We start from the raw sequence: 23,578 nt of genomic DNA on the forward strand, positions 1-23,578 counted from the left end.
AAGAGATGGGTTCCAGTATGACTTAGGCTTGAATTTATTCTCTGGGTCAATGCTTACTTTTACAAATGGAATATGTTTGTCAGCAGCTTCATTGATCATTTCAACAAATCTATCGTAAGCAGCTTGAATACTTTCAAATTCTATACTATATTCTAGTAACGAGAGTTCAAGAGTCCTAGAAAAATCTGCCCAATTAGCTTTTTTAAAATTTCTCTTTTTGACAAAGTGGCTTACATCCTCAAAATTTACAGAAACTTTAATTATCATGTGGTCACTACCGAGATTTTCATTCATTACACCCCACGTAAAATTTGCAATAACGTCAGACGTAACAAATGTAATATCCGGAGAAGTCTCTTGTACAAGGTTATTAACCAATTTAACTCTTGTTGCGGTTCCTGTATTCATAGCAATAAAGTCATTATGTAGTGAAGCGTCTAACACCTGAGTACCCCTAACATCACTTTTAGAAGACCAATTTGTATGATGCGCGTTAAAGTCTCCGGCTATTATGGTTTTATATCTATACAAAGAAAAAAGTTCATCCCAATCTGATTGAGTTGTTCTAACTGATGACGGACAATAAATGGAAACTATATTTTTAAGAAATTTACAATTTAGTACTTTTACGGCTACTGCTTCTATTCCAGGATTATTAATGTTAACATGATTTACTTCAGTTATGATTGATTTGTGAATTAAAATTGCGACCCCCCCGTATGAATCAATTCTATCCTTTCTATGCATATTATAATTAGTCATATTTATATTTATTTCCTCATTCAACCAAGTCTCGCTTAAGATGGCTATATGTATCTTATTCTGTATTAACAAACATTCTAACTCTAGCAATTTTGGTTTGATGCTTTGCGAATTCCACTGGACTATGTTAATGAAGCGCTGCTTAACAGGAACGCTATCCATGACCGAAAATAGATAGAAGATTAGAGAAGAATTCTCCCCTTCTAAATAAATCCGCTACCAATGGGTAGCACTCCTCAAACATTACGCTTAACACGTCCGTGAATTTCTCGCTCAGCATTTTTCTTGATAAAATAATGTCTCTTAATCTATTAAGTAACCTAATAAAACTAAAGTTATGCTTCTCTCTGGGTTCATCATCTTCTCCATTACACTCACTTATTTCCTGATCTACAGTTACCTCTCTATCATCACGGTTTTTCTTGGGTTTATTTTTCACTTTTTTTCTAACTTCTTGTCCCTCTTTCACTGAAATGTTCTCCGACTCCTTATTTGAAAATTGATCGTTTGTGTATCCCTTATCTATATGTTTTTTATTCTGGTTTAATACCGCTCCACTGTAAGTTCCAACATTCCTATCGACACCCATATCATTCGGTATACTTATACTTGTATTCTCCACTATTGTATTCTGACTTCCTAAAGATTCTGTTTTCATCTTCTCTGTATACAACATCAATGCTTTTTTATATGAACAGTTCTCCGCGCTCATTATACATCTTAACTCTTTTTCTTTTTTAAATTCCGGACATTTACTTCTTTCAATCGCCATATGTGGACCGCCACAATTTACACATTTGAAAAATTTTGTGTCACAATTCTCGTGGTTAAGACCACACTTAGGGCACACACTTTTTTTATGTGGACATAATTTTTTCAAATGACTAAAGCGCCAGCAATTCGCACACTGCGAGACTGGGAATGTATACGGTTCCACTATAAAACAACAACCGTATGCAGAAACATAAGGCGGTATAGCGGTACTCTTAAAACAAATGCGAATAGTTTCACTGTCAACCCATTTTTTTTTTTTTTTTTTTTTTTTTTAACGTGAGGAAATTCTTCATGAATACCGGCTGCTTCGGGGGCAGCAGCACGGTTATGTCAGACTTCTACTGACTAAAACCTCACGGTGGCCTACTTTCGCGCAGGTAAAGAGGGGATCCCGGGATCTCCGGTGGGAACGCTCACGGTACCCCTCGCGCGCCTGCCATTGGCAATCCACTCGCATGTAGTCGCGGACTACCCTACGCGCATGCCTAACACTACGACAGACTGCAGCCACAACGGTCTGTCGCCCTCCTCACGTTGCCTATTGAATGTGAGCAGCCCCCGCCGCACACACTCTGCAACGATAAAGGCAAGAGCTCGTCGGGTCTATGAAGTGACCCGACGTCCCCTGCGGCGTGCTCTGCGACGCACGGGATTCCTACGTTCCCGGTCGCGCTCAGCACTTTCTTTCTGTGACATCACTGCATCACAGAAAGACAGCACTGCCATCCACACGTCCTCTCTTTCACACATGGCACCAACTACGATCGGAAGTGAAAGGTCTGATCCAACCATAGCACGTAGTGCATCGCGTTCCGCTGTCCACGCTGGACACGACTCTAAGGTGTGCTGAGCCGTGTCCTCCTCACAGTCACAATGGTGACAAGCAGCATTTGGCCGTTTTCCTATTCGACACAGATACTTACCGAAGCAACCATGCCCCGTCAGAATCTGTGTCGTGCGGAATGAGAGCGAGCCGTGGCGCCTAGTCATCCATTCCTGAAATACAGGCAAAATGGCATGGATAGACATCATGCCATATTGCGCGTTCGCTAGCCGTCTGGCCCATGCCTCCGTTGCCTGTCTTCGGAGTCTGGCCCTACGCCTGTCCATGTCTCTTGGAGATATGCTCCGATGCATGCCTACTTCTTCTCGCCAGTGGAACATGGTTGAAAGAATCTCCGCTTCCAAGTCCCAGGGGAGACATCTAGCAAGTAAGCAGGCTGCGTCATAAGAGACTGTACGGTATGCCCGGGCGACTCTGATCGCCATCATCCTCTGAGGCTTACGTAAGAGGCTGATATTTCGGCTCGTCAGCGAATCAGCCCAGACAGGAGCTCCATAAAGAGCCATCGACCGCACAATCCCCTCATACAGCTTGCGACATGATTCATTCGGTCCCCTAATATTCGGCAGTAAACCACTGAGAGCGCCCGCTACTCTAAGAAGTTTGGGCGCCAGACACTTAAAATGCGGATAGAAGGTCCATTTGCCATCCAACATGAGTCCCAGATACCTCATCGACGGCTGGATGGCAATGGACACACCTCCCACATTTAAACAAGACCCAGGTGGAGGACCTCGTCGTGAACCACGGAAACATATGGCTTCCGATTTAGATGGAGCAACCTCTAGACCTATTTGACGGATCCGTGCGATTACCTGGGCTGTTCCAGTCTCAGCCAGCAAGACTGCCTCAGCAAAAGTCTTCGCTCCAGCAGTTATCAGAGTGTCGTCGGCATAACATGTCACCTCAGTCCCCTCGACATTGGTACCTCGCAGCACCCAATCATAACCAATGTTCCACAGAAGTGGTCCCAAAACCGACCCCTGTGGAACACCACATGTGATTGCTCGGCGCTGCCAGCCAAGCCTCCCAGGATATTCAACCCACCTCTCAGATAAGTACGATTTCACGATATGGCACAGGTAAGGAGGCACCCCGTGAAACCGTAATGCTTCCCTGATCGTAGCCCAGGGAAGGGTGTTGAATGCGTTTGCTATATCCAAAGACACCGCGATGACGAACTTGCCACGGCGAACTGCTTGCTCCACTATATTCTTAACACGCAATATTGCGTGGAGAGTCGAGCGCCGCCTCCTGAAACCAAACTGGCAGTCGGCTAGATCGGGACCAACACCCTCCAAGTGTTGAACCAGCCGACCAGCAATTACTCGCTCGAAAAGCTTGCTTACTTCGTCCAATAAGACTATTGGCCTATATGCCGAAGGAGAGTCCATTGGACGGCCTTCTTTTCGTAGCAACACAAGCCTTCCTATCTTCCATTGGCGTGGGAAAGTACCGTCAAGAAGACATTGAGTAAAGAGTTTCTTCAGTCTTCCACCCAACCAATCCATTGTCATTACCAGTACTCTTCCGGGTACACCGTCAGGACCAGGGGCTGTATTCTTACCCCGAAGTCGTATCAGTGCCTTATGAAACTCTGTTTCCGTAACAGTTGGCACATCGGTAAGATGTTGCGCTGACAACGGCTGAGCCATTACAGGCGGCACAACTGCAGCATCCCCGATTGGAAACAGGGTCCCCACTACTCTGTCCAGGAACTCAGGCTCCAACGTCCTCGTCAATGGTGGACCCCTGGGGCGCAACTTGCACAGCGCCAACCTGTACGGCCTGCCCCATGGATCCCTGGAAAGAGATTCTAAGAAATCTTCCCGGGCTTTTGCCTTTGCCCTCTCAATGGCTCTCTTCAATTCGTTAATCGCCTCGCGATATTCTGCATAGCGCTGATTCTCCAACTCCCTATCACGGAAGCGGCGTCGACGTAACCGGCTGTATCGGCGCCTGGCCCTAACGCAGGCGCTACGCAGTGTTGACTGTCAACCCATATCCCTTCACTATTTTGACGACGTAAACGCCGCAAAGAGGCTATCTCACTCTCACATACAAAAATCTTTTGTAACTCTTCTATACTTGTGTCTAAATCTATTTGCCTCACTATACCATAACAAAATTTCAGCTCATCAGTTCTATAACATCTCCAATCTCTTTTAATTAACTCTTCGCATTGTATTAAGAAGTCAGCATTCTCTTTATCTCCAAAAGCAATCGATACTTTATAATTACTTTTAAATTTAATTCTTACAATATTCTTAATGTTCAAGTCCCTTAACAATTTTGCGAAAGCGATTTGTTTAGGAAGTTGATCTTTTGACGTCAAAGTAACCTCATATATTATATCCGAACTTTGAGAATGAATCGAACTATTGTTCGTTGCCTGGTTGTCGTTTACTGCATTTCTTTTCGACTGCTTCTTAATTAACCGCTTCGATTTTCTATTTACCTCAATAAAATCATCATTGTCTAAATCACTATAATCTCTCACCCGTTTACGATGTATTGATTCATCAGAAGACATAACCGCAGACATAGGGTGTAAACCAAATAGTTCGCCACCCGATTCTTCGTTAAAAACACCGCCGCATGGATCGATCGCACACGCATTGTCAGACATTTTAAACGAGTAACGACGTTAAGCGCCTGCGCGTAAACAACACGTACAGCTCACACGGCTGGCGCCGAGCGACTGTACTAATTACCTTATGAATAGTGATTACTTAGCACTTAATTATAATAATTTCAAAAGGAATTTTTTTGTTATAATGTATTGGATGAACATAATATGTATATCATTATCATAATATAATGTCTTCATTCCACATATTGATGAAAATTTTTTCTTAAAGAACCTTAATTTTTTTTATTTACGGTAATAGCTTTCCTTCCAATCGTTACCTGATAAATAGTGTTATTATTTAATGTGTATATAATCTCAAAAACCTTTATTTTTATGATTATTTATACTAATATCATAAAGAGGAAAGGTTTGTATGTATGTATGTAAGGTTTTCACGCATAAACTACTGAACCGATTACAATGAAATTTAGCACATATATAGAGGGTAACTTGGATTAACACATAGGATAGGTTTTATCGCGGAAATTCCACGGGAATGGGAACTATGCGGGTTTTCCTTTGAAAAGGCGGGCGAAGCCGCAGGCGGAAATCTAGTATATTATATACGAACACGTGTGATTTTTTTAAACAACAGTAATTTTTTAACCTTGTTAATCACTTTTCTTTACAATTACAGTTAATTCTTGTAAATTAATTTACCTATATTTAAGTCGTGACCACAAATGGTTGTGAGACCGCAACCAGCCTCTGAGTAATTAAGGTCCTAGCCTGGTTTATTATTTCTCTTAATAATACTCTTGAAAGATTGAAAATTGTTATTTTAAATGATATTACTACTGGCATTGAGAGGTTAACAGAAGACCATCATTGGTGCCAAATTTTACGACTCTATGATATACTAATTTTACTTTTTTTGTTAGTATACCTGTTTATATTTTAACAATTTTATCATATTAAATACAGAAATACCTAATAATATTAACAAATTAAATGCATGGATGCTATACAAAAAGCTAAAATATGAACAACTAGCGGTCCGCCCCGGCTTCGCCCGTGGTACATTTTTACGTTTTCTCTCCATAAGAACCATCCTCGTACTTCAAGAAATGTAATAAAAAAAGAATTGACGAAATCGGTTCAGTTGTTCTCGAGTTATGCGCTTACCAACACATTTTGCGATTCATTTTTATCTTTTAATATATATAAATCTCGTGTCACAATTGCAATGTTTGTCCTCAATGGACTCCTAAACCACTTAACCGATTATAATAAAATTCGCACACTATGTGCAGTTCGATCTAACTTGAGAGATAGGATAGTTTAAACATGTAGGTACCACGGGCGAAGCCGGGGCGGATCACTAGTATTATATAGATATTGAGTAAGAGGCCTGCGATTGTCAAACGTCTAATTAATGTTATTTCAGAAATTTTCTTGGGAAATACGAGGTTCGTAGAAATGAACTTCGTATTTCACATTCAACATTAGAAGGTAAATGGTTCTCTTTGATAGTGAAACATTTATCTTATGCCTTTACTAAAATAATAGTTATGATATATTTGTATTCAATATACAATTTTCTCTCCGATAATTCGAAGTGGTTTGCAAAGTTATTAGATGGTCAGTATCAAGTATATTCACTGTCTTTTTGACAATCAAATAGAGTTAAGTAAAGGTTTTATTAAAAAAACAATAACTCTTTTCTCCTTTATCCTCCTTCCTTACATAACAACAAACATTTTTACATTGATCTATTTTGTCTTTTTCTACATCTAATACAGCGAATATTCATAATGTCATGGTATTCAATAAATCAAATAAAAGTTTGAGCACCTCTATCTCCAAAATACGTTACCTGTACGAGCCCATTTACGCTAAGTCCAACTTTATACCATAACACATTAATTGCCGCGATCTCAGTTTTTTTTTTTCAACTTTTTTATCGAACGAGCACCTGTGCCCAAACGGACCCACGATGATTTCGATGACTGGTTACTTTTTGGACAAATAAAAGCAACTACCTCTTCACCAATACATTTTATACTTTACAACATACAGTTAAGGTTAATTTTCAAATGGTTGCTATAGACAGGCTGTGTTTTTTTAATGTCTTCTTTTTAGATAGAGGGTGAGAAGATGAGTTTACTGACAAGCCAAAAGCAAGCAGGTAGAAAATCGATTGTTGATTCCCGCCAAGAATAATAATAAGAAATCTGCAGACGAACGTTACAAAGATGTTTTTATGCCATCATAAATAGAATTGATATCGCCATAAATCTATCAAGATACTTGTAGGGACTAGTATGTATTAAGGTTTTTTATAATGTTTTTCACAAGGTATACATTGTACGATCTGTGAGGAAAAAGAAGCAATATATATTATACTAGATTTCCGCCCGCGGCTTCGCCCGCGTTTTCAAAGGAAAACCCGCATAGTTCCCGTTCCCGTGGGATTTCCGGGATAAAACCTATCCTATGTGTTATTCTGATGTATAAGCTATATTGTGGTAAAGTTTCATTCAAATCCATTCAGTAGTTTTTACGTGAAAGAGTAACAAACATCCATACATCCATACATCCATACCTACTTACAAATTTTCGCCTTTATAATATTAGTAGGATATCACATGCTTTTTTTCATTTGTTATTTTACACGTATTCTCACGGATATTAAAATTGATTGATAGTTAATTTAAATGATTTACTTTTATAATTCCAAAATAAAGCTGTTTAAACTTAGTCACTATAAATAACCCTATAATAACCCGGAACTGTGTCCATGATATGTCAGTCAAAAGGTTTACAATGCTAATCAAAGATAATTTTATCAAAGGACATATTATTTAAATGAAAATATTCCTTTAATACCCCTTTTAGTTATAAAGAGACGTTTTTTACTTAATGCCCTCATTCTATACTATAAAATATATTAATGTAGTAGTTAACGTAGGTATAACTAACGTAACGTATCAATAACCTTGATATGTTTATAATATTTTTCTGTTAAATCTATATTCCACTTCTTTCACGTAATTATATTAAATATTTAAAAGAAATTAATATAATTTTCATGTAAAATCAACAAACATAATCTAACACATATCATTTTTTGTTTAAATTTAAATCTTTCTTCATAATAAAAAATATTAATCATCCCCAGTTTTAATAAAAAAAATTCATATTCATAGTATAGAAAGGAACGACACCGAGTCTACGAGTATAACACTTGATATATAGGACATCGCAGTCTAGCTTAACTCAGATACCAACCCACGAACGTAGAAAATTACTGGTATTAAATGAAAATCGCTCGAAATTGCACCGGTGTTCGCATAAATTGCAATTAGCCGTGATCCACTGACGCCTGCAGAGAACACGAAATTAATTTTATTACATATTATAGTGAAATATCGATACCACCAAAATTACTTTATCTTACCCCTTGTGTATCGATAAATTTACTCTCAGTAATTGCTTTTTCCGGGAATTATAAGTGGATAGATAAAGATAGTAATTTCATTTTTGATGCAATTCTGTAGTATACGATACATAAAGCTGCGTTCTGTACAGATTGTTAAATACATAACTTTTATTTATGGTATATTTAAGATAGCACTATATATAATCAATATGAGATTTATGGTTTATCTGTGCTTTTATCCAAGCTATTTTATGGAAGTAGTTAGCTTGGGAGCAACAACTTTATTTTCGACATCTATACATATAATAAATCTGTAGAAGGGTCAATTCTGTACATTGAAAATATTGAAAAAATAAATAGCAGGGGGTGTTACTGGATCGATACCAAACCCAAATATGTGATTAAAAAAATTTTTGTCTGTCTGTCTGTCTGTCTGTCTGTCTGTCTGTCTGTCTGTATGTGAAGGCATCACGTGAAAAGTAGCGGTTCGATTTCGATGAAACTTGGTATAATATTTTATACCTTATTATCCTGGGCGTAAAATAGGATACTTTTTATCCTGGAAAAATACGTAGAAAAAAATTAATCTTAATTTTTCAGTTTTATCCATAGACGTTGTTCCGTAGAACCGCGAACACACGTTGCGTATTATTATAGGCCTAGCCGTATTTGGGAATTGGGTCCAATAGATATTTATAAGATTTTATTGTCAGAGGTACCTACTCAAAGTGGAGAAATAAACCATCCACGCGAAGACCAACATCCGCGCGGACGGAGTCGCGGGCGGAAGCTAGTATTAAATAAAATAACAGTTATATTCCAATCAATATAACAATGTTGATATTCACTTAGAACGTTTTTTCCATTGGCGAAAACCACATGATAGTCAGTGTGATTATTTCATAAGACTTAGGCAGATTCTTATGTTTGTACCAAATAAACTCCATAACCGAAATTATGATAAGTAATTCTTTCATAAGCAGAAATATACATTATTCGTGAGTAATGTTAAATTTATTTTTTTATAGAAATTAAATTACTTTCTGTTAAAACAAGACTTCACTCATCGTGAATCAACCCAGGTAGAGTCGGGACGTGTTTCTAGTACCTATAACACACACGTATGATGAATTTAACAATATAAGCTAATAGGTTTTGTCTTAAGATAAGCTCAGGGGAGCGATAGTCAATATGAATTATGAAGTTCTTGGCTCCTAATAGTTATTAGCAGCTTAGGCTTAAGTCTATACTTGTGGCCCGGAATAGTTGGCCGTTTAGCCTAATCTCTGTCTGTGATAATACGGAATTAGTCGGAACTTTGTTTTAGCCTAATTGATGTCTATTTTGGGTATACAGTGATTCCCATATACCTACTTATATGATAATATTATATGAAAACTTTTACTTTAGTAGGTAGAGTTTATTTACAGTTTTTAAATCTTACAATTAACTCTTTTAAACATTTAATTTGATAACACTGTGTGCTTTCACATTCTGTTCTAAATGTTATACCTTCTTTTGATTTTATACCAAAGTAAAAGGTTGCGTCAAAAAATCTATGGCTAAATAATTTTTTCTCATAATAACCTTCAAATAAAATCGTTCACAATAATTTCCCACTAAGTTCCCACTACGTTATTACTTTCGCAGTGAGCATTTATGGGAATAAATTGGCGTCCAAAATAAAGAGTTAATTTAAATATTAACTACTGATGTTTAACTAACTCACTAAACAGGGACACGCCATGTTAATCGAATGAATAATTGTTTCGTTAACGATATCTAGTCGAATTTCCTTGATCACATCATATGAAAACAGCTCTTATGTACATAAGTTTAAGTATTAATATCGCCTGGGCTGTATATAATGGCTCTACATTGACAGTATCGAGTTTGCTCTTAGCAATGGCTCGGGCTATGGGTGCCGCGTGCGCGATCCAGCTCGCCTATAAAATGCATTTCTTTTCTGGAAATTTATTTTATTATTTATTTTTATAAACTTTGTTTGTATGTACCTAAATAACTTTTCAAAATAACCTTGAATTTTTTAAATTCTAATAAATATAACTTAAAATTTAAAACTTAAAGAAAAAATGTGTGCGTGTACTAGTGTACACACGTAAGAAGTGAAACTTCTTTATGACATTATTTAAAAAAAAATACTACAATATGCAACTTCACAGAAATACGTCGCATCACGCGTGGTAGGGATAAGAAAAAGATGGCGCGTAACGGAAAAATGTTACGCGTAACGAAAAAATGTTACACTGATTTTTTTTCCAACCCCGATAAAGAAGTTTCACTTCAAAATACAGTAGAACAAAAATAATTATAACATTCACCTCATGATAATTTCAAGCTCATGTTATGTCACTAAAAAATTCAGTAATTGTAGATCAATGTGAAATGATATTCATTTATTTATTATTTATTTATTTCATAGATATTAGAGAGGTATATAATCCAATATGATAATTCACTCAAACAAAAAAAAAATGTGATTTGGAAAGCTGTTTGGAATAGTTGATAATTCACAAGTTTTACCTCTTTTGACTGACAGTTACTTCAAGTTATAATGAAATACGTATTAAATACTACCTAATACACATGACATAATGTACTAATTCCCTTTTATTTACATTTTCTGCGTTCCCTCAAAACGACAAACAACCAACTCGAGACAAAATATTTTCCCTCCAAAACGATAAAATAAGTACAAAACGCTAGCTGGAACGCGCACCGATCAGACAGAAGAAAGTCTGGCAAGATGATAGCGGGAGGCTGCGACCGACCGGACCGGTTATGCTAAACCCCATTGTGGTCAGTTTTTGTAGCGACGCCCGTCCCCCGCTCGAACCCTTCACGTGCTCCGCGATCGATTTGCCAAAATTTAACTTTAATTTTATCAATTGAGAACGGAACTTATCGCGCCAAACTTTAATTTCATCAATTGAGAACAGAACTTAAAGCGATTGTAATGCATTATGATAATGTAGATTTTTATGAAATGCAATTTTTTTTATAGGGGTTTTTTTATGATTAAATTTGTGGTTATAACCTAACGGCTAACCGATTCATTGAATTACATAGTCTAGGAATATTTTAACGTAATATTTTGTTTTCATTTCAATACCAAACATTATATTAAGTGTAAATGATTCTTTATCTTAAAAGTTACCTATAGTTTCATTCCAAAAACTTATACCTACTTCAACACGTTCGTAGATATTGTAAAATTTTTGACAAAGGTTATAATTATACAGTTATTGTCTATTATCTACAGTATTGCCTATATTATCTACTTGCTTTTTAATTCTTTCGTAAACGTTTTTTTTATATATTTAAGTTAACACCTTGTCGTCACAACTTTTGTTCACAATTCTGATAAACATTAGCTTAAATTAATTTGAGCTTGAAATTAATAGTATTTTCTATATAAATCATCACAATGTAGTAGAGGATTTCAACCACAGATTTCAACCATTTTATCAACAAAGTACCTAGTTGACAAAAAGATAATAACAAATTATACATAACTAGCTGCTCCGCGCGGTTTCACCCCCGTGGCTCCACTCCTGTTGCCCGTAGCGTGATGAAATATAGCCTATAACCTTCCTCGATATATGGGCTATCTAATACCGAAAGAATTTTTCAAATCGAACCAGTTGTTCACGAGATCAAACAGACAGACAAACAAACAACCAAACAAACAAACTCTTCAGCTAGTTACGGCCCTGCCTTCATACAAAACTGCTGAATACGCCATTCGCACGGGAATAGAATGTGGGTGCGATTTCCCTTAGTTAGCATCCAAGCTTACGTCTTTATAATTATTATAATGTATAAATTCATTCTTTGACTCCGGTCTGCATCGTGCAGACATGGGTGTAAAAGTCTCACTTTAGTAATTAAATGTAGTTTCTAAGTATATCTGAGTTTCTTTTGGGCCCTCCGGCTGCGGGACATGTAATTGGCGCAGTCGGTAGGATCCTCAAAAAACGTGGCATAGATAGTAGCCTTGCTATCGCTACGGAGCTGAGGATCCAGAATCTACGGTTTCTGCGGCCTGGAGGTTAAATCAAACATCGATCCCGAAAAGTAACCAGATTGGTAAGTACATAGAATAGTTCTGTGTTGCTTCCTTTTACTAGTTTATACCTATTTTTTAGTCCTAGTTTCCTTTCCAAGATTTTCCATCCGTGAAAGTCTAATTCCCGAGAGCACTACATTGAGTTAGGCTGTTCGTGGACTAGTTTTAGATGATAGTAGAGATTTACTTTAAAATTAATTATATTATTAACTAGATTAGATACTTATTAACTAGACTATAAAGTTATATAATTACTACTGAAGGTAGTGAATAGCTTAATTTCTTAATCAATGATAAATTGAATAAAATTACCTAATTTCATGACTTACATTTCGCTTCATGATTCAGTAGTAATCACCATAGAGGCAAAACATACATTTTATATAAAAAAATATATAATAATTCTACTTAAGATTTTATTCGCGGTTCATAGGAGGCCTTAGGTTCAAGAATTCAATGTATCCGATTTCAATTGAAAAAAAACGTTTAAAAACTGTGATAAATAAATTTTTCATTTAGTTTAATTTAATTTCATCATTAGAATTTATGTACGAAGAATTAAATGCATCTTATTTAAAGAATAAAAATAATTTTAATAATTAGTAACAAATATAGAAAAGAATTTAATTCGAAACCCGTTAGAAGTTTACCTTTAACACAAAATTATTCTAAAATGTGTGAAATGAATATGCACGAATTATATCCACCTGAGTACGGCCCTGACTTTTATTCCGAGAATTATTTGTATTAAAATTATAGTGAATCGCCTTATCGGTATATACTATACAATACATATGATCCGAACTTTACACACTATGCTTTACTGACTGTGAAGATTAGGAGCGATCATTATAGGTATTACAGGTATTATTTTGGATTAAGTAGGTACAATGATGTTATAAAATATATCAATTTCATTTAAGCTTTTCAAAAAAATCAGCATTCAGTTTATATATTATCATCTAGTGATTTTTCAAAGGCCATCATAGTATTCTTTCTCAGATAGTGGAAAATCAATAGAAAATTAATTTCATATTAATTCAATTCTTTAAAAAAAAATTAAATGACAATTATTACATATGTTAAGTTAGTTAATCATCATTCAATGTAAGTTATGGAAACAGTTAGGGAGATGATTAAGAAATTAGGTAACATTTATAATTAGAATAAAATATAAGAATTAATAGATAGGGAATATTATAATATACTTAAGCCTGGATACTACTTTTCAAATAAGCAAATTGTAAATAATTTTTAAATTTCCATTAGTTTCTACAGATATTCTTGATTTATTTCATTTAGCTATTTTTCCAAATAAGAATAGGCAGGCCCTCATCCCTTCCTATCCCTATAAAGCAACTAACAGTAACTCATTCTTGTACATAGAGGCTGAATGCCCGAAGTATAATACATTACTTACTATATTTACCACGCTCATTTAAAATCTCACTATAAATGCAACAAGAGGACTTCATGATACTCCAAGGTACATTCTTATTAACTATACCTACTGGATGTATGTTCGAGTCGGAGAATTTTAACATCTATAATGTAAATGACAAAATTAAGGATCAGCCACTGACTGAAGATACGCAGTGCATATATCAAGGACATTAGAAATAAATATACAAGATACGCAATTCTCAACTCAGTTAATTTGGAAGAAACCCCTATCGCTATAGAAAAGGATCCTGCAATATATCAAACAACTATCCCTATATACATAATTCTGGTTGGTGCAGTCTTAATTTTGGCCATTTGGTACACGATGTGACGCAGATCGACACATACTTTATAGAGGACCACAGATGAGCAGATGAGGAAGCAGATGAGCCCCAGCTTCCAGCAACATTTTTTCACAATATTCAAAAATGGTCGCTGAACTTCGGCGGGAGGAGTTACGGCCCTGCCTTCATACAAAACTGCTGAATACGCCATTCGCACGGGAATAGAATGTGGGTGCGATTTCCCTTAGTTAGCATCCAAGCTTACGTCTTTATAATTATTATAATGTATAAATTCATTCTTTGACTCCGGTCTGCATCGTGCAGACATGGGTGTAAAAGTCTCACTTTAGTAATTAAATGTAGTTTCTAAGTATATCTGAGTTTCTTTTGGGCCCTCCGGCTGCGGGACATGTAATTAGCTTAATAATATTAATATAGATATAAATTATCCTCGCTTTATTGTTACTTAATAATATGCTTTGCTGATGTTATATTTTTAAATATCGCTAAAAGTGATGAATATATTCAAATCGTTAAAAAAATAACTAGCCGCTTGTGCCGTTTCCATCCGCGTTGACCCAGGATAAAAAATAAAACAAAATTTAGCCACATAGGCTGCTTACTAATAATATAGTGGAAAAATATTAATATCGATCCAGTATTATTAGAATGGGGGCCTTTTCTATATAAAAATTAAAAAAAAGGTCTTTCCTCTTCGTAATATTAGTGTAGATTGCAGTTAGGTTTACAACGCCATCTATTCTTATATGAACGTACTACTATGATAAAGGAAAATTTATAAAATTAAAATTCATACAAATGCACTCGTAGCACGTAAGTAATATAAATATTCTTTCACGATTGCAAAGTTTATGTTAATGATAATTTACTAATTGATAATAGCATTACCAGACATGTCTAAAATACCCTTGATATTTATACCCGTGTGTGTACCCCTTAATCATAGACAACAATATTTTCTTCAGTACTCAGAAATGTCAAAAATTTATCCTTCATCCCTAATTCCGTGTCAATAATGTCTTTTTGACGCGATTTGCCGATTATTTATCCGAAATTTTTGCTTTTTTTAATTATGGGAGGTTCGCAAAGTACTCGAAAACTGAGTGTAGATAACGATAATGCTATACAAGTGTCCCAAGAAGCATTAGATCGAATACAAGCTCAATTATCCGCAAAAGTAAATATTTAAGTGAATTACATAATTTAAATCAATGTCAAGTGTAATATACAAAATATAAATCATTTTCCACTATCGCACATTTAAATTTATCGATATAATTTTTGTCACATAATTGGTGAAGCATTGGGTAAAGCAAATTTGACCCTCTCGTGATCACACAAATAGATGTTAAAATCGACGGTGATATCATAAAAAATTACATGTTTATGAATACGGCTGTGTAAAAAAGCATATGATTATTTATCGTGATAATCTTATCTATTATAAGTAATCAAATCATTCAATTTGCATAGACAGAAGGAAATATTTGCAAATAGTCAATGTTTATTTTGTTATAACTTAATGCAATTTATTCATTGAACATTTTTTAACGTTCCAGCAACCGGAGCCAGCACCCCAACCTACCCCGCAGTATGCCCCTCCACCCCCAAACTACGATTCTAGTAGGCGGCAAGAAGCAGCTGCCGAGGAAGCTTACTGGGCTCGTAGAATCGAAAACTTAAAACGAGCACATGAAAAAATTAACAGCGGTATGATTGTTGAGTATCAAAAGACATTGAAGGAAGCAAATGAGCTATTTGAATTGGTTCAAGCTGATAAAATTGCTAACAAACTGCCTCCGTGCCAGGAAGAGAAAGCTAAGGTATTTATTTTGTATTTATCTGTCCGTCTGAGAAGTGAGAAATGATATAATACAGTGCAGTATACAGTTCATGGGAAAATAATTCTGTTGGATAAAAAACTTAACATCTAATTTTGTAAAAGATAACCTTCCACATAAATGAGAGTTCAAAGTACAATATTTTGTAGTTGTATTATTCAAGACATTTATCATATCATACAATTAACCCATTGAGCACCGAGCGGCCCGATCGGCCCGATCGGGCCACGACACAATAGATTTTCTATTGTGTCTGTGATTCCGGGGGCTGAGTTATTAATATAAATTCAAATATTAATTAGCAATTAAATATAACTTCTTGCAATTCTTTATCTCAATATTCTTATTAAACCCTAATAATTAATGTGCATGATTTAATTAGATTACATACTGCCTAGATTTAGTATTAAAAAAAATCAATTATTCTTAAATTTTAAACAAGCTCTGGGAGTAGTTATATGTATTGGTATAAATAATGTATGTATAAATTGTTAGTTTTACATTTTTGTTCTATTTTTATAACAATTATATATTTCAGGTACTTGAATGCTACAGTACAAATCCCGACAAATCACTCTTGTGTTCAGTGCTCGTAAGTGAATTTAATGACTGTGTATGCAAGAGCAGAATCGCGGCGGTTACAGCAAGTTCTTGAACAACTGTACATATTTAATAATTTATAGAAACAAATGGATCCATGCAATAAGTACCATGATCAGTGTTTAATGTTTGGGCAACACGCTCTGAGTAGTTATATTGCTATTATTGATGTATGAATAAACTGTTAATTTATAGATTTTGTTTTATTTTTTAGTGGGAACTGAAGATGTTGGTTTTTAATGTTTATGCGAATGCGATATCTCAGTAGATGGAGTAAATGGATAATGACTTTCAAGAAAACAAAGTTAGTTAGTTATGCATGTATTGTTATAGAATTGTTCATATTCATGTCAGGTTATACTGTTTACTTATTAATCAACATAAGTATGGATTTATAAATATAATATGTAATTTACTCATTTTCTAAAGAATGAGGTCACCTAAAATAAAATTTGTGTTATGACTTATGAATACATTACCTAGGTTTTACTGATGATTAATCTATTGCAAGCAGATGAACTCATCCTTTCCTGTTTTTTTTTTTTTTTTATAGACTTAACAATTCAAAACATAAAACTTTTTATCCATGGCACTAGAAATCATAGTGACATCAGATATGACTTCATAGTTCATATCACAGCTTCATATTAGCTTCCTGTAATGTTTCCATAGCAACAGTGCTACCAATGTAATCAAAATAAATTTTGCCTTTCCTTGGCATATCCATATTTAATAAATCTCAATGGCTCATAAAGAAGAGAAACCTCCAGAAGAACAGAAACGTAGAGTCCCTCTGTACCCAGGATATCCGGAATTAGCCCGCTCTGATGTCAGCATTTATCCAAGTTATACAAAACTAGGTTTGGCATAGTAAGTAATAAAAATTCTTGTAAATTATGATGTTTTTGCGTACCTACTTGATAATAATTAAGAAATTATTTCTCTTCCATATTATGCAATTTATTTAATTCTATGTTTAATTATTGTATTAAGTACTATCTTTCATATAGAAGTATGAATAAATAACTAGAGATATTTGCAGGAGCTTGAATTAATAATAATATTATAGTCATTTCTTTAATATCTAAACTAAATTATAATTTTTTTAGCCGCGTCGTTTGCCGCCATCGATACCACTGGGCGAAAGTTGCACAGCGCAAACAATTCATGAAAGAACTACACAGCTTTGAGAAGCTCCAATCTAATGCCCTGGATGGTGTGAGGGTTCACAGAGAGTTCTCTCAAGGTATACTCTCCCATAAGATACCGCCAAGGCGCTATATAAACAAACTTACTCCTGACCCACTTACTATGAAGCAAAGGATGAGAGTGGAAGAAATTATAAGTGGTAGAGTTAATTATGGCAAAAAATAGTTCCGTCAGTTTTTTGAAAGTACATAGGTATGTACCTTCATCTATTATTTAACAAAACATGTGATCTAGAGTATAATTAACTAGATTACTGTGACATAATTAATAAAATAAAATTGTTACTTTATGTGTTTTATTATTTAACAAACAAAGTATGTACAAAAGTTCCCTAGGTATTAAGTTTTGAAACTTGGGAAAAGTTAACAAATATTTATTCCGTAGCACTATTTTCTGCAGCTTTCCTCTTCTTCATTTTCTTACTTTTCTCGACATTACTCTGTAAGTAGTGCGCCTCCTTCTTAGCTTGTGATATTTCAGCTCTAAGTCTCTGTTTCATTGCCGCCTTCTCATACGCCAGTCTTTCACTTAAATGAATCCATTTGAATCTTGGAATGTATTTAATGTTCCATATCATATCATAGTACCGGGATTTTTTTCTTGTACCGATTTTAGTATTGTTCAAACTTGCCGCGACAGCCTTAGCTATTTTTTTCCTTTTAAATTCCACCCAGCCCTCTGTGAACTGATTGGGAACACGTTTTCGTTTCTCTCCAGGTTCTAGAACAAGGAAAGTGTAAGAATTAAATATGTACGGAGATAATAATAATAAACATGTCGCCTAACCTCAAAATACTCACTTGCACTGGATTGTAAGTAAATCCTACCAACTTCGCCAAATTCGGTAAATATTTCTCTAATTTTTGCAACGTTCATATATGGAGGTATGGTAGAAAGATAAATAATTCCACGTTTCCTTTTCTTCTTTAAAGAATTACTATTTGTATCAGAACCTACTGTGCTGTCCAGACTATTTTCATTGTTAACATATTCAGAACCATTCTCTGGCACTCTATCAATATCTTCGGATGGCATGATTTATAATTTTTTCAACTTTGATTACTAAATAATATAGAACAAATCCAGAATTATTATTATAATAATTTACTAATTTCGAAATTAAATTTAAAAACACACCACCACATGACTTTGACAGCCGATCAATCACACTTCACAGATTATTAAGGAAGTTGGAGTTCTACGTACATTTGCCACACAGAGTACGTAATCAACATACCTTTTTTTTTTTAAATATTTAATGGCAATCAACCTGTGCAATCAACATACCGATCAATGGTCCCGTCCGATTAGTGCCCTTCTGGCCTCCTCCACTCAAGCGACAGTCCAAGCCGAGGTTCGAGATCCCCGTCAAGGGGGGACGCCCTTGTGCATGTCGCTACCAGGGTGAACCTTCAGTTCACCCCCGCGTCCGCGTTAAAATGTAGAAGCTCTTCTGGCTAACATTGAGAAACACCTTACAAAAAAAAAAAAAAAAAACCGATCAATGGTTACCTACTGTCCTGTTATGTCGCAAACGTACAACAATTAATAGGCCGCCTGTCCATCTGCAAGAAAACTTCTGCAAGAAATATCCGACAGTCTGTCTGATAGCAGCTTGCAAGTCTAATTACTCTAATTCCGTGTTTCCACCTGCAAGTAGACTTGCAAGTTGCTGTCAGACAGACTGTCGGACATTTCTTGTGGAAGTTTTCTTGCAGATAGAAACGCGGCCTTACTCAGATTCCTTATAATTTTTGTCCTGCGACCGTCAAATAAATTTTCCGCTAGATACATATTATAGAGTAGAATAAATTATCTTAGTCTATATGCACTTTTATCTATCTGTGTTCAATGCTTATGTCAAGTTGACATTGTCAAGCTCGTGTCAAATGTGTCATTTGACAGTTGACACTATTATTGTCACATATTGTATTGCTTCGTTGCTGAATGTTGTGGATTTGTGAAATTATTGTATTTTCTATTAATTAATGCGTTTGCGTTGTTGCTTATTATTGATATCATACCAACCAGTCCTCAATACCGATCAGTCTCTACATTTTTGTAATTTGTTGCTTAAATAATGGGTTGTGATGGTGGTACTATTCCTCGTCGTGATGAACTTGTGAGATTAAAAAAGAAACCAGAACAGGTAGGAGCATTTTAAACGATGTATTTTCACACTATTTACATTGGACATATTTATTGTTTTATTTCTTTTTCAGAAAGATAAAGATGCTGAACGATCGTTCAAATGGCGTAACTGTGCATTATCTCAACAACCCTTACAAGAACCTGTTGTTGCTTGTGGCCTTGGACGTTTGTACAGTAAGAGCTCAGTGTTGGAAGCTTTACTAGATAAGGAATCCAAGCCAGAGTCCATCAACCATATTAAGAATCTGAAGGTAATATTATACAGCTTGAAACAAAACTTCCTGAATGATGTTTCAGTGTTAAACAGTAATAACAATTATTTACTGCTTTATATTCTTTTTTTTTTGAAATATTTGTGCCTTTTTTAATTACGTTATCATCACAATTAAAATACCTATCAAATAAAATGCAATAGGCCAATCACAAGTACGGCTTATTACATGTCTTTACTTCTTCTTTAGGTTCTTGCATTCATTAGCAAGATAAACAAAAATATTTTAGTCTCCTCACACAACAGTTTTTTTTTTTCCTTTTATCTTTTATATTAATATGTTTACATTGCAGGATATCAAAGACTTGAAACTCACAAAGAACCCAGCATACAAGAAGACAGAACACACAGATGGGGCTGTCGGTGAAGGCAGTGCACCCTACATCTGTCCCATCAGTGGTCTGGAAATGACCGGAAAGTTCCGGTTCATTTTCCTGTGGAGTTGTGGTTGTGTGCTTGCTGAGAGAGCTTTGAAAGAAGTTCGACAGAATTTGTGCCATATGGTAAGATTTGCATAGTGTTAAATTTATAAAAGTTCACTTCTACTTGAGAAGTTTTGATCAAAAGTTTAAAAGAAGTAAATTTTTTTTCAAAGTTTCAAAACTTATATTGAAACATTGAGTTTATCTACAAAAGATTATCTCTATATAGCTATTACATTTATACATCTTTAAGTATTAATCATAACTATCTTTTACTTTATTTTGCAATATAAACCCAATAGCTGGGTCCACACCGGACGATCCACCGCGATCCGATCGCGCGCGGCAGGCGCGCGATCCAAAGATGCGGGCGGTGTGGACGTGCCGCGCGCGATCTATGCACGCGTTTTGCCGCGCGCGATCCCTACCTCGTGCGATCCGTTAGCGGGCGGTTTTTGTACCCGCTTCAAAGGTGCCTCAGTTGCGTGATGTGCGCGGTGTGGACGGTTGTGTTTTGGTTCGCGCGATCCACCTCACCTCAGAAAGTCATGGATATCTCGGAAAGTCGCCGTCTGATATCGTTGTACAAAAAATTTCCATGTTTATGGGATCCCAAGGATTCGAATTACACAAATAGAGGTGTCAGGGATGACGCATGGCGTCATATTTCTTGCGAAATGGGGAAGTCGGTCGAAAATCTGAAGAAAATATAATTTGTATCATTCTTTCTTAGCTTGTTATCCAATAATTAACACAATATCTCAAATTGATTAGCATTCATTCTTGCAAAATTGTGTTCCACTTCATCTGAAACTAACTCTGCGTACAGCTGAGTCCCAGATTCCTTTCGATTTTTGTAAAGTTGTTTCACCCAAAACCGTCGATTTCTTTTTTTTTGATTTTTTTCGCAAACATTTCAGTATAATAAAAGTTACTGCTGCAACGGCAAGACGCCGCCGTTGTACGTGTGACTCCATATCGTACAAGAGTTAGACTGGCTGAATCACGGATCGCCTTAGGATCACTTGGAGCGCATATTTTGGATCGCAAGTTTTTAAAGTGGATCGGCCTAACATGATCCACGATCCATGCTCCGCGATCCTGGATCGCGGATCGCGGGATCACTGGATCGTCCGGTGTGGACCCAGCTATTATGAACCATACATAGTATAGGTAAACCAGAATCTGATGGCAATTAGGGAAATCAAAATTTTGAGTGTACAACCCTAGGGAAAATGGACTGAACGATCTTGATACTGCTTATTTTTTAGTTTGTTCTCAATATCATTAGTCACATTACATAAGTGGACAATACTGTACTTAATAATGAGATATCCACTTAATATTATGTAGGTACATACTTACATGTATAATGCATATTACTTTTATACAGGTAAAACATATTATTATTTACACATACCTATATTTGTATGTTCATTATCATTATGCCATGTGAAAATATCGATGTTATATCGATAGAAAACTAGACTGCTTATAATTTTTTATAAAATAAAATAAAAATAAAATAAAACTATGTTTATTTTCGTAAGTATATAACAGATACACACATTATAAAATTGACTTGGACAGCTTGGACTTGACGAATAGCCGTATTGGAAACTCCTGTAATAAGTTTTCATAAAATTATATTCCAATCAACAAACAATATTATAGTTACCTACATATAATATTTTTTAATTGAAAGTATCAAAGCGCGTAAGTCCAATTTACCAATAAAATCTTCTAAATTGAAAATTGTGATGTGTTTGAACCTTCTTCATCAAATATTTTTCTATACACATTATAAACAACACCTCGTGCTTGTGATCACAGCGGCTTTTTCGACATTTTCTAAGATTTTTTAGACAAAATCCTAAAAATTATTTATCAACTGCAAAAAAGACAAATAATTTGACAACCAATTTGATAGTTGTCAAATAAGTTGCCACATGAAAATCTTTTATTTCTTAAATATAAATATGCCATCAGATTCTGGTAGACCTTTACACACATTATTCAACAAACCCATGTTCAACAACAAAGTTCTTCAATTAATTAATATAGTTAATTAATCATACCACAACTCATTATCTCATAAACTTATTTCCTTATTTGTATAAACAAAATTAAATTTTATTTTACAGTGCCAGCAGCCATTCACAGAAAATGATGTTGTTGTCTTAAATGGAACAGATGAAGATTTAGAGAAGCTGAAAGAGAAAATGGCTATCCGTGTTGCTAGTAGAAAGACTAAGAAATCCAAAGCCGATAAGGTAGAAATCAAGACAGAACCAGCTGAAGCTTCCTCATCCAAAACAAAGGAACCTGAACCTTGCAGTAGTGAAGTTAAAAGTGAAGATTGCAAACCTGGTAGTAGTCAAGTTAAGAAAGAAACAGAAACAATACCTTTGTCTTTACCAAAATTCAATCCAAATAAACAAGCCAGAGGACACTTTGGGTCCTCCAAAAGGGCATTTGCAAATGGTCTGCAGGAAGACCCATCTTATAAGAAGGCAAAGAAAGATTACAGTATAGCCAAAGATCCACAGACTAGTGAAGTGTACAAATCGCTATTTACTTCTCATAAAAGTGATCAGGAACAGAAGAGAGCTCATTGGGTTACATATAACCCATTTTATAACTAAATTCCAATAGATCAATTCAGAGATAATCTGAGTACAACAGTGTACACTTATTTTTATTTTCCTGTTAGAATTTTTGAATAAATTCTCATTTTAAAGATGTTATATATTTCCACCACTGTTGTCAATGACAAGATAAAAAATACAATACAATTGATAATGAAATAGGAACCTTAAAATTATGAATTAAATAAAAACTACAACACAGTA

General features: G+C 35.3%; 4 protein-coding genes across 4 annotated transcripts; 3 read left to right on the plus strand and 1 right to left on the minus strand.

Annotated features, from left to right (window-relative positions):
- Positions 1 to 15,217: 15,217 nt before the first annotated feature.
- Positions 15,218 to 16,867, plus strand: LOC123701150. Its single transcript, XM_045648565.1, has 3 exons — positions 15,218 to 15,409; positions 15,792 to 16,055; positions 16,612 to 16,867. The coding sequence occupies exons 1-3, from the start codon at positions 15,305 to 15,307 to the stop codon at positions 16,726 to 16,728; spliced, it is 486 nt and encodes a 161-aa protein (XP_045504521.1). The 5' UTR covers positions 15,218 to 15,304; the 3' UTR covers positions 16,729 to 16,867.
- Positions 16,868 to 17,283: 416 nt separating this feature from the next.
- Positions 17,284 to 18,075, plus strand: LOC123701225. Its single transcript, XM_045648666.1, has 2 exons — positions 17,284 to 17,543; positions 17,783 to 18,075. Exons 1-2 carry the CDS (start codon positions 17,416 to 17,418, stop codon positions 18,045 to 18,047), a joined length of 393 nt encoding a protein of 130 aa, XP_045504622.1. The 5' UTR covers positions 17,284 to 17,415; the 3' UTR covers positions 18,048 to 18,075.
- Positions 18,076 to 18,160: 85 nt separating this feature from the next.
- LOC123701053 (pre-rRNA-processing protein esf2-like) lies at positions 18,161 to 19,051 on the minus strand. Its single transcript, XM_045648496.1, has 2 exons — positions 18,683 to 19,051; positions 18,161 to 18,602 (listed from the first exon to the last, which is right to left on the minus strand). Exons 1-2 carry the CDS (start codon positions 18,915 to 18,917, stop codon positions 18,256 to 18,258), a joined length of 582 nt encoding a protein of 193 aa, XP_045504452.1. The 5' UTR covers positions 18,918 to 19,051; the 3' UTR covers positions 18,161 to 18,255.
- Positions 19,052 to 19,800: 749 nt separating this feature from the next.
- On the plus strand, positions 19,801 to 23,576 carry LOC123700983 (replication termination factor 2). Its single transcript, XM_045648415.1, has 4 exons — positions 19,801 to 20,031; positions 20,105 to 20,284; positions 20,598 to 20,807; positions 22,871 to 23,576. Exons 1-4 carry the CDS (start codon positions 19,963 to 19,965, stop codon positions 23,369 to 23,371), a joined length of 960 nt encoding a protein of 319 aa, XP_045504371.1. The 5' UTR covers positions 19,801 to 19,962; the 3' UTR covers positions 23,372 to 23,576.
- Positions 23,577 to 23,578: the final 2 nt, after the last annotated feature.

The sequence above is a fragment of the Colias croceus genome, chromosome 1 (assembly GCF_905220415.1).
Source record: "Colias croceus chromosome 1, ilColCroc2.1".
Classification (NCBI taxonomy): domain Eukaryota; kingdom Metazoa; phylum Arthropoda; class Insecta; order Lepidoptera; family Pieridae; genus Colias; species Colias croceus.

Coding starts and splice junctions, on each gene's coding strand:
- LOC123701053 (XM_045648496.1), bottom strand. CDS start 18,917: ATGCCATCCGAAGATATTGATAGAGTGCCAGAGAATGGTTCTGAATAT. Junction 18,603..18,682: donor TTACTTACAATCCAGTGCAA/GTGAGTATTTTG, acceptor TCCTTGTTCTAG/AACCTGGAGAGAAACGAAAA.
- LOC123700983 (XM_045648415.1), top strand. CDS start 19,963: ATGGGTTGTGATGGTGGTACTATTCCTCGTCGTGATGAACTTGTGAGA. Junction 20,032..20,104: donor TAAAAAAGAAACCAGAACAG/GTAGGAGCATTT, acceptor TTTCTTTTTCAG/AAAGATAAAGATGCTGAACG. Junction 20,285..20,597: donor ACCATATTAAGAATCTGAAG/GTAATATTATAC, acceptor TTTACATTGCAG/GATATCAAAGACTTGAAACT.
- LOC123701225 (XM_045648666.1), top strand. CDS start 17,416: ATGGCTCATAAAGAAGAGAAACCTCCAGAAGAACAGAAACGTAGAGTC. Junction 17,544..17,782: donor ACAAAACTAGGTTTGGCATA/GTAAGTAATAAA, acceptor TAATTTTTTTAG/CCGCGTCGTTTGCCGCCATC.
- LOC123701150 (XM_045648565.1), top strand. CDS start 15,305: ATGGGAGGTTCGCAAAGTACTCGAAAACTGAGTGTAGATAACGATAAT. Junction 15,410..15,791: donor AAGCTCAATTATCCGCAAAA/GTAAATATTTAA, acceptor TTAACGTTCCAG/CAACCGGAGCCAGCACCCCA. Junction 16,056..16,611: donor GCCAGGAAGAGAAAGCTAAG/GTATTTATTTTG, acceptor TATATATTTCAG/GTACTTGAATGCTACAGTAC.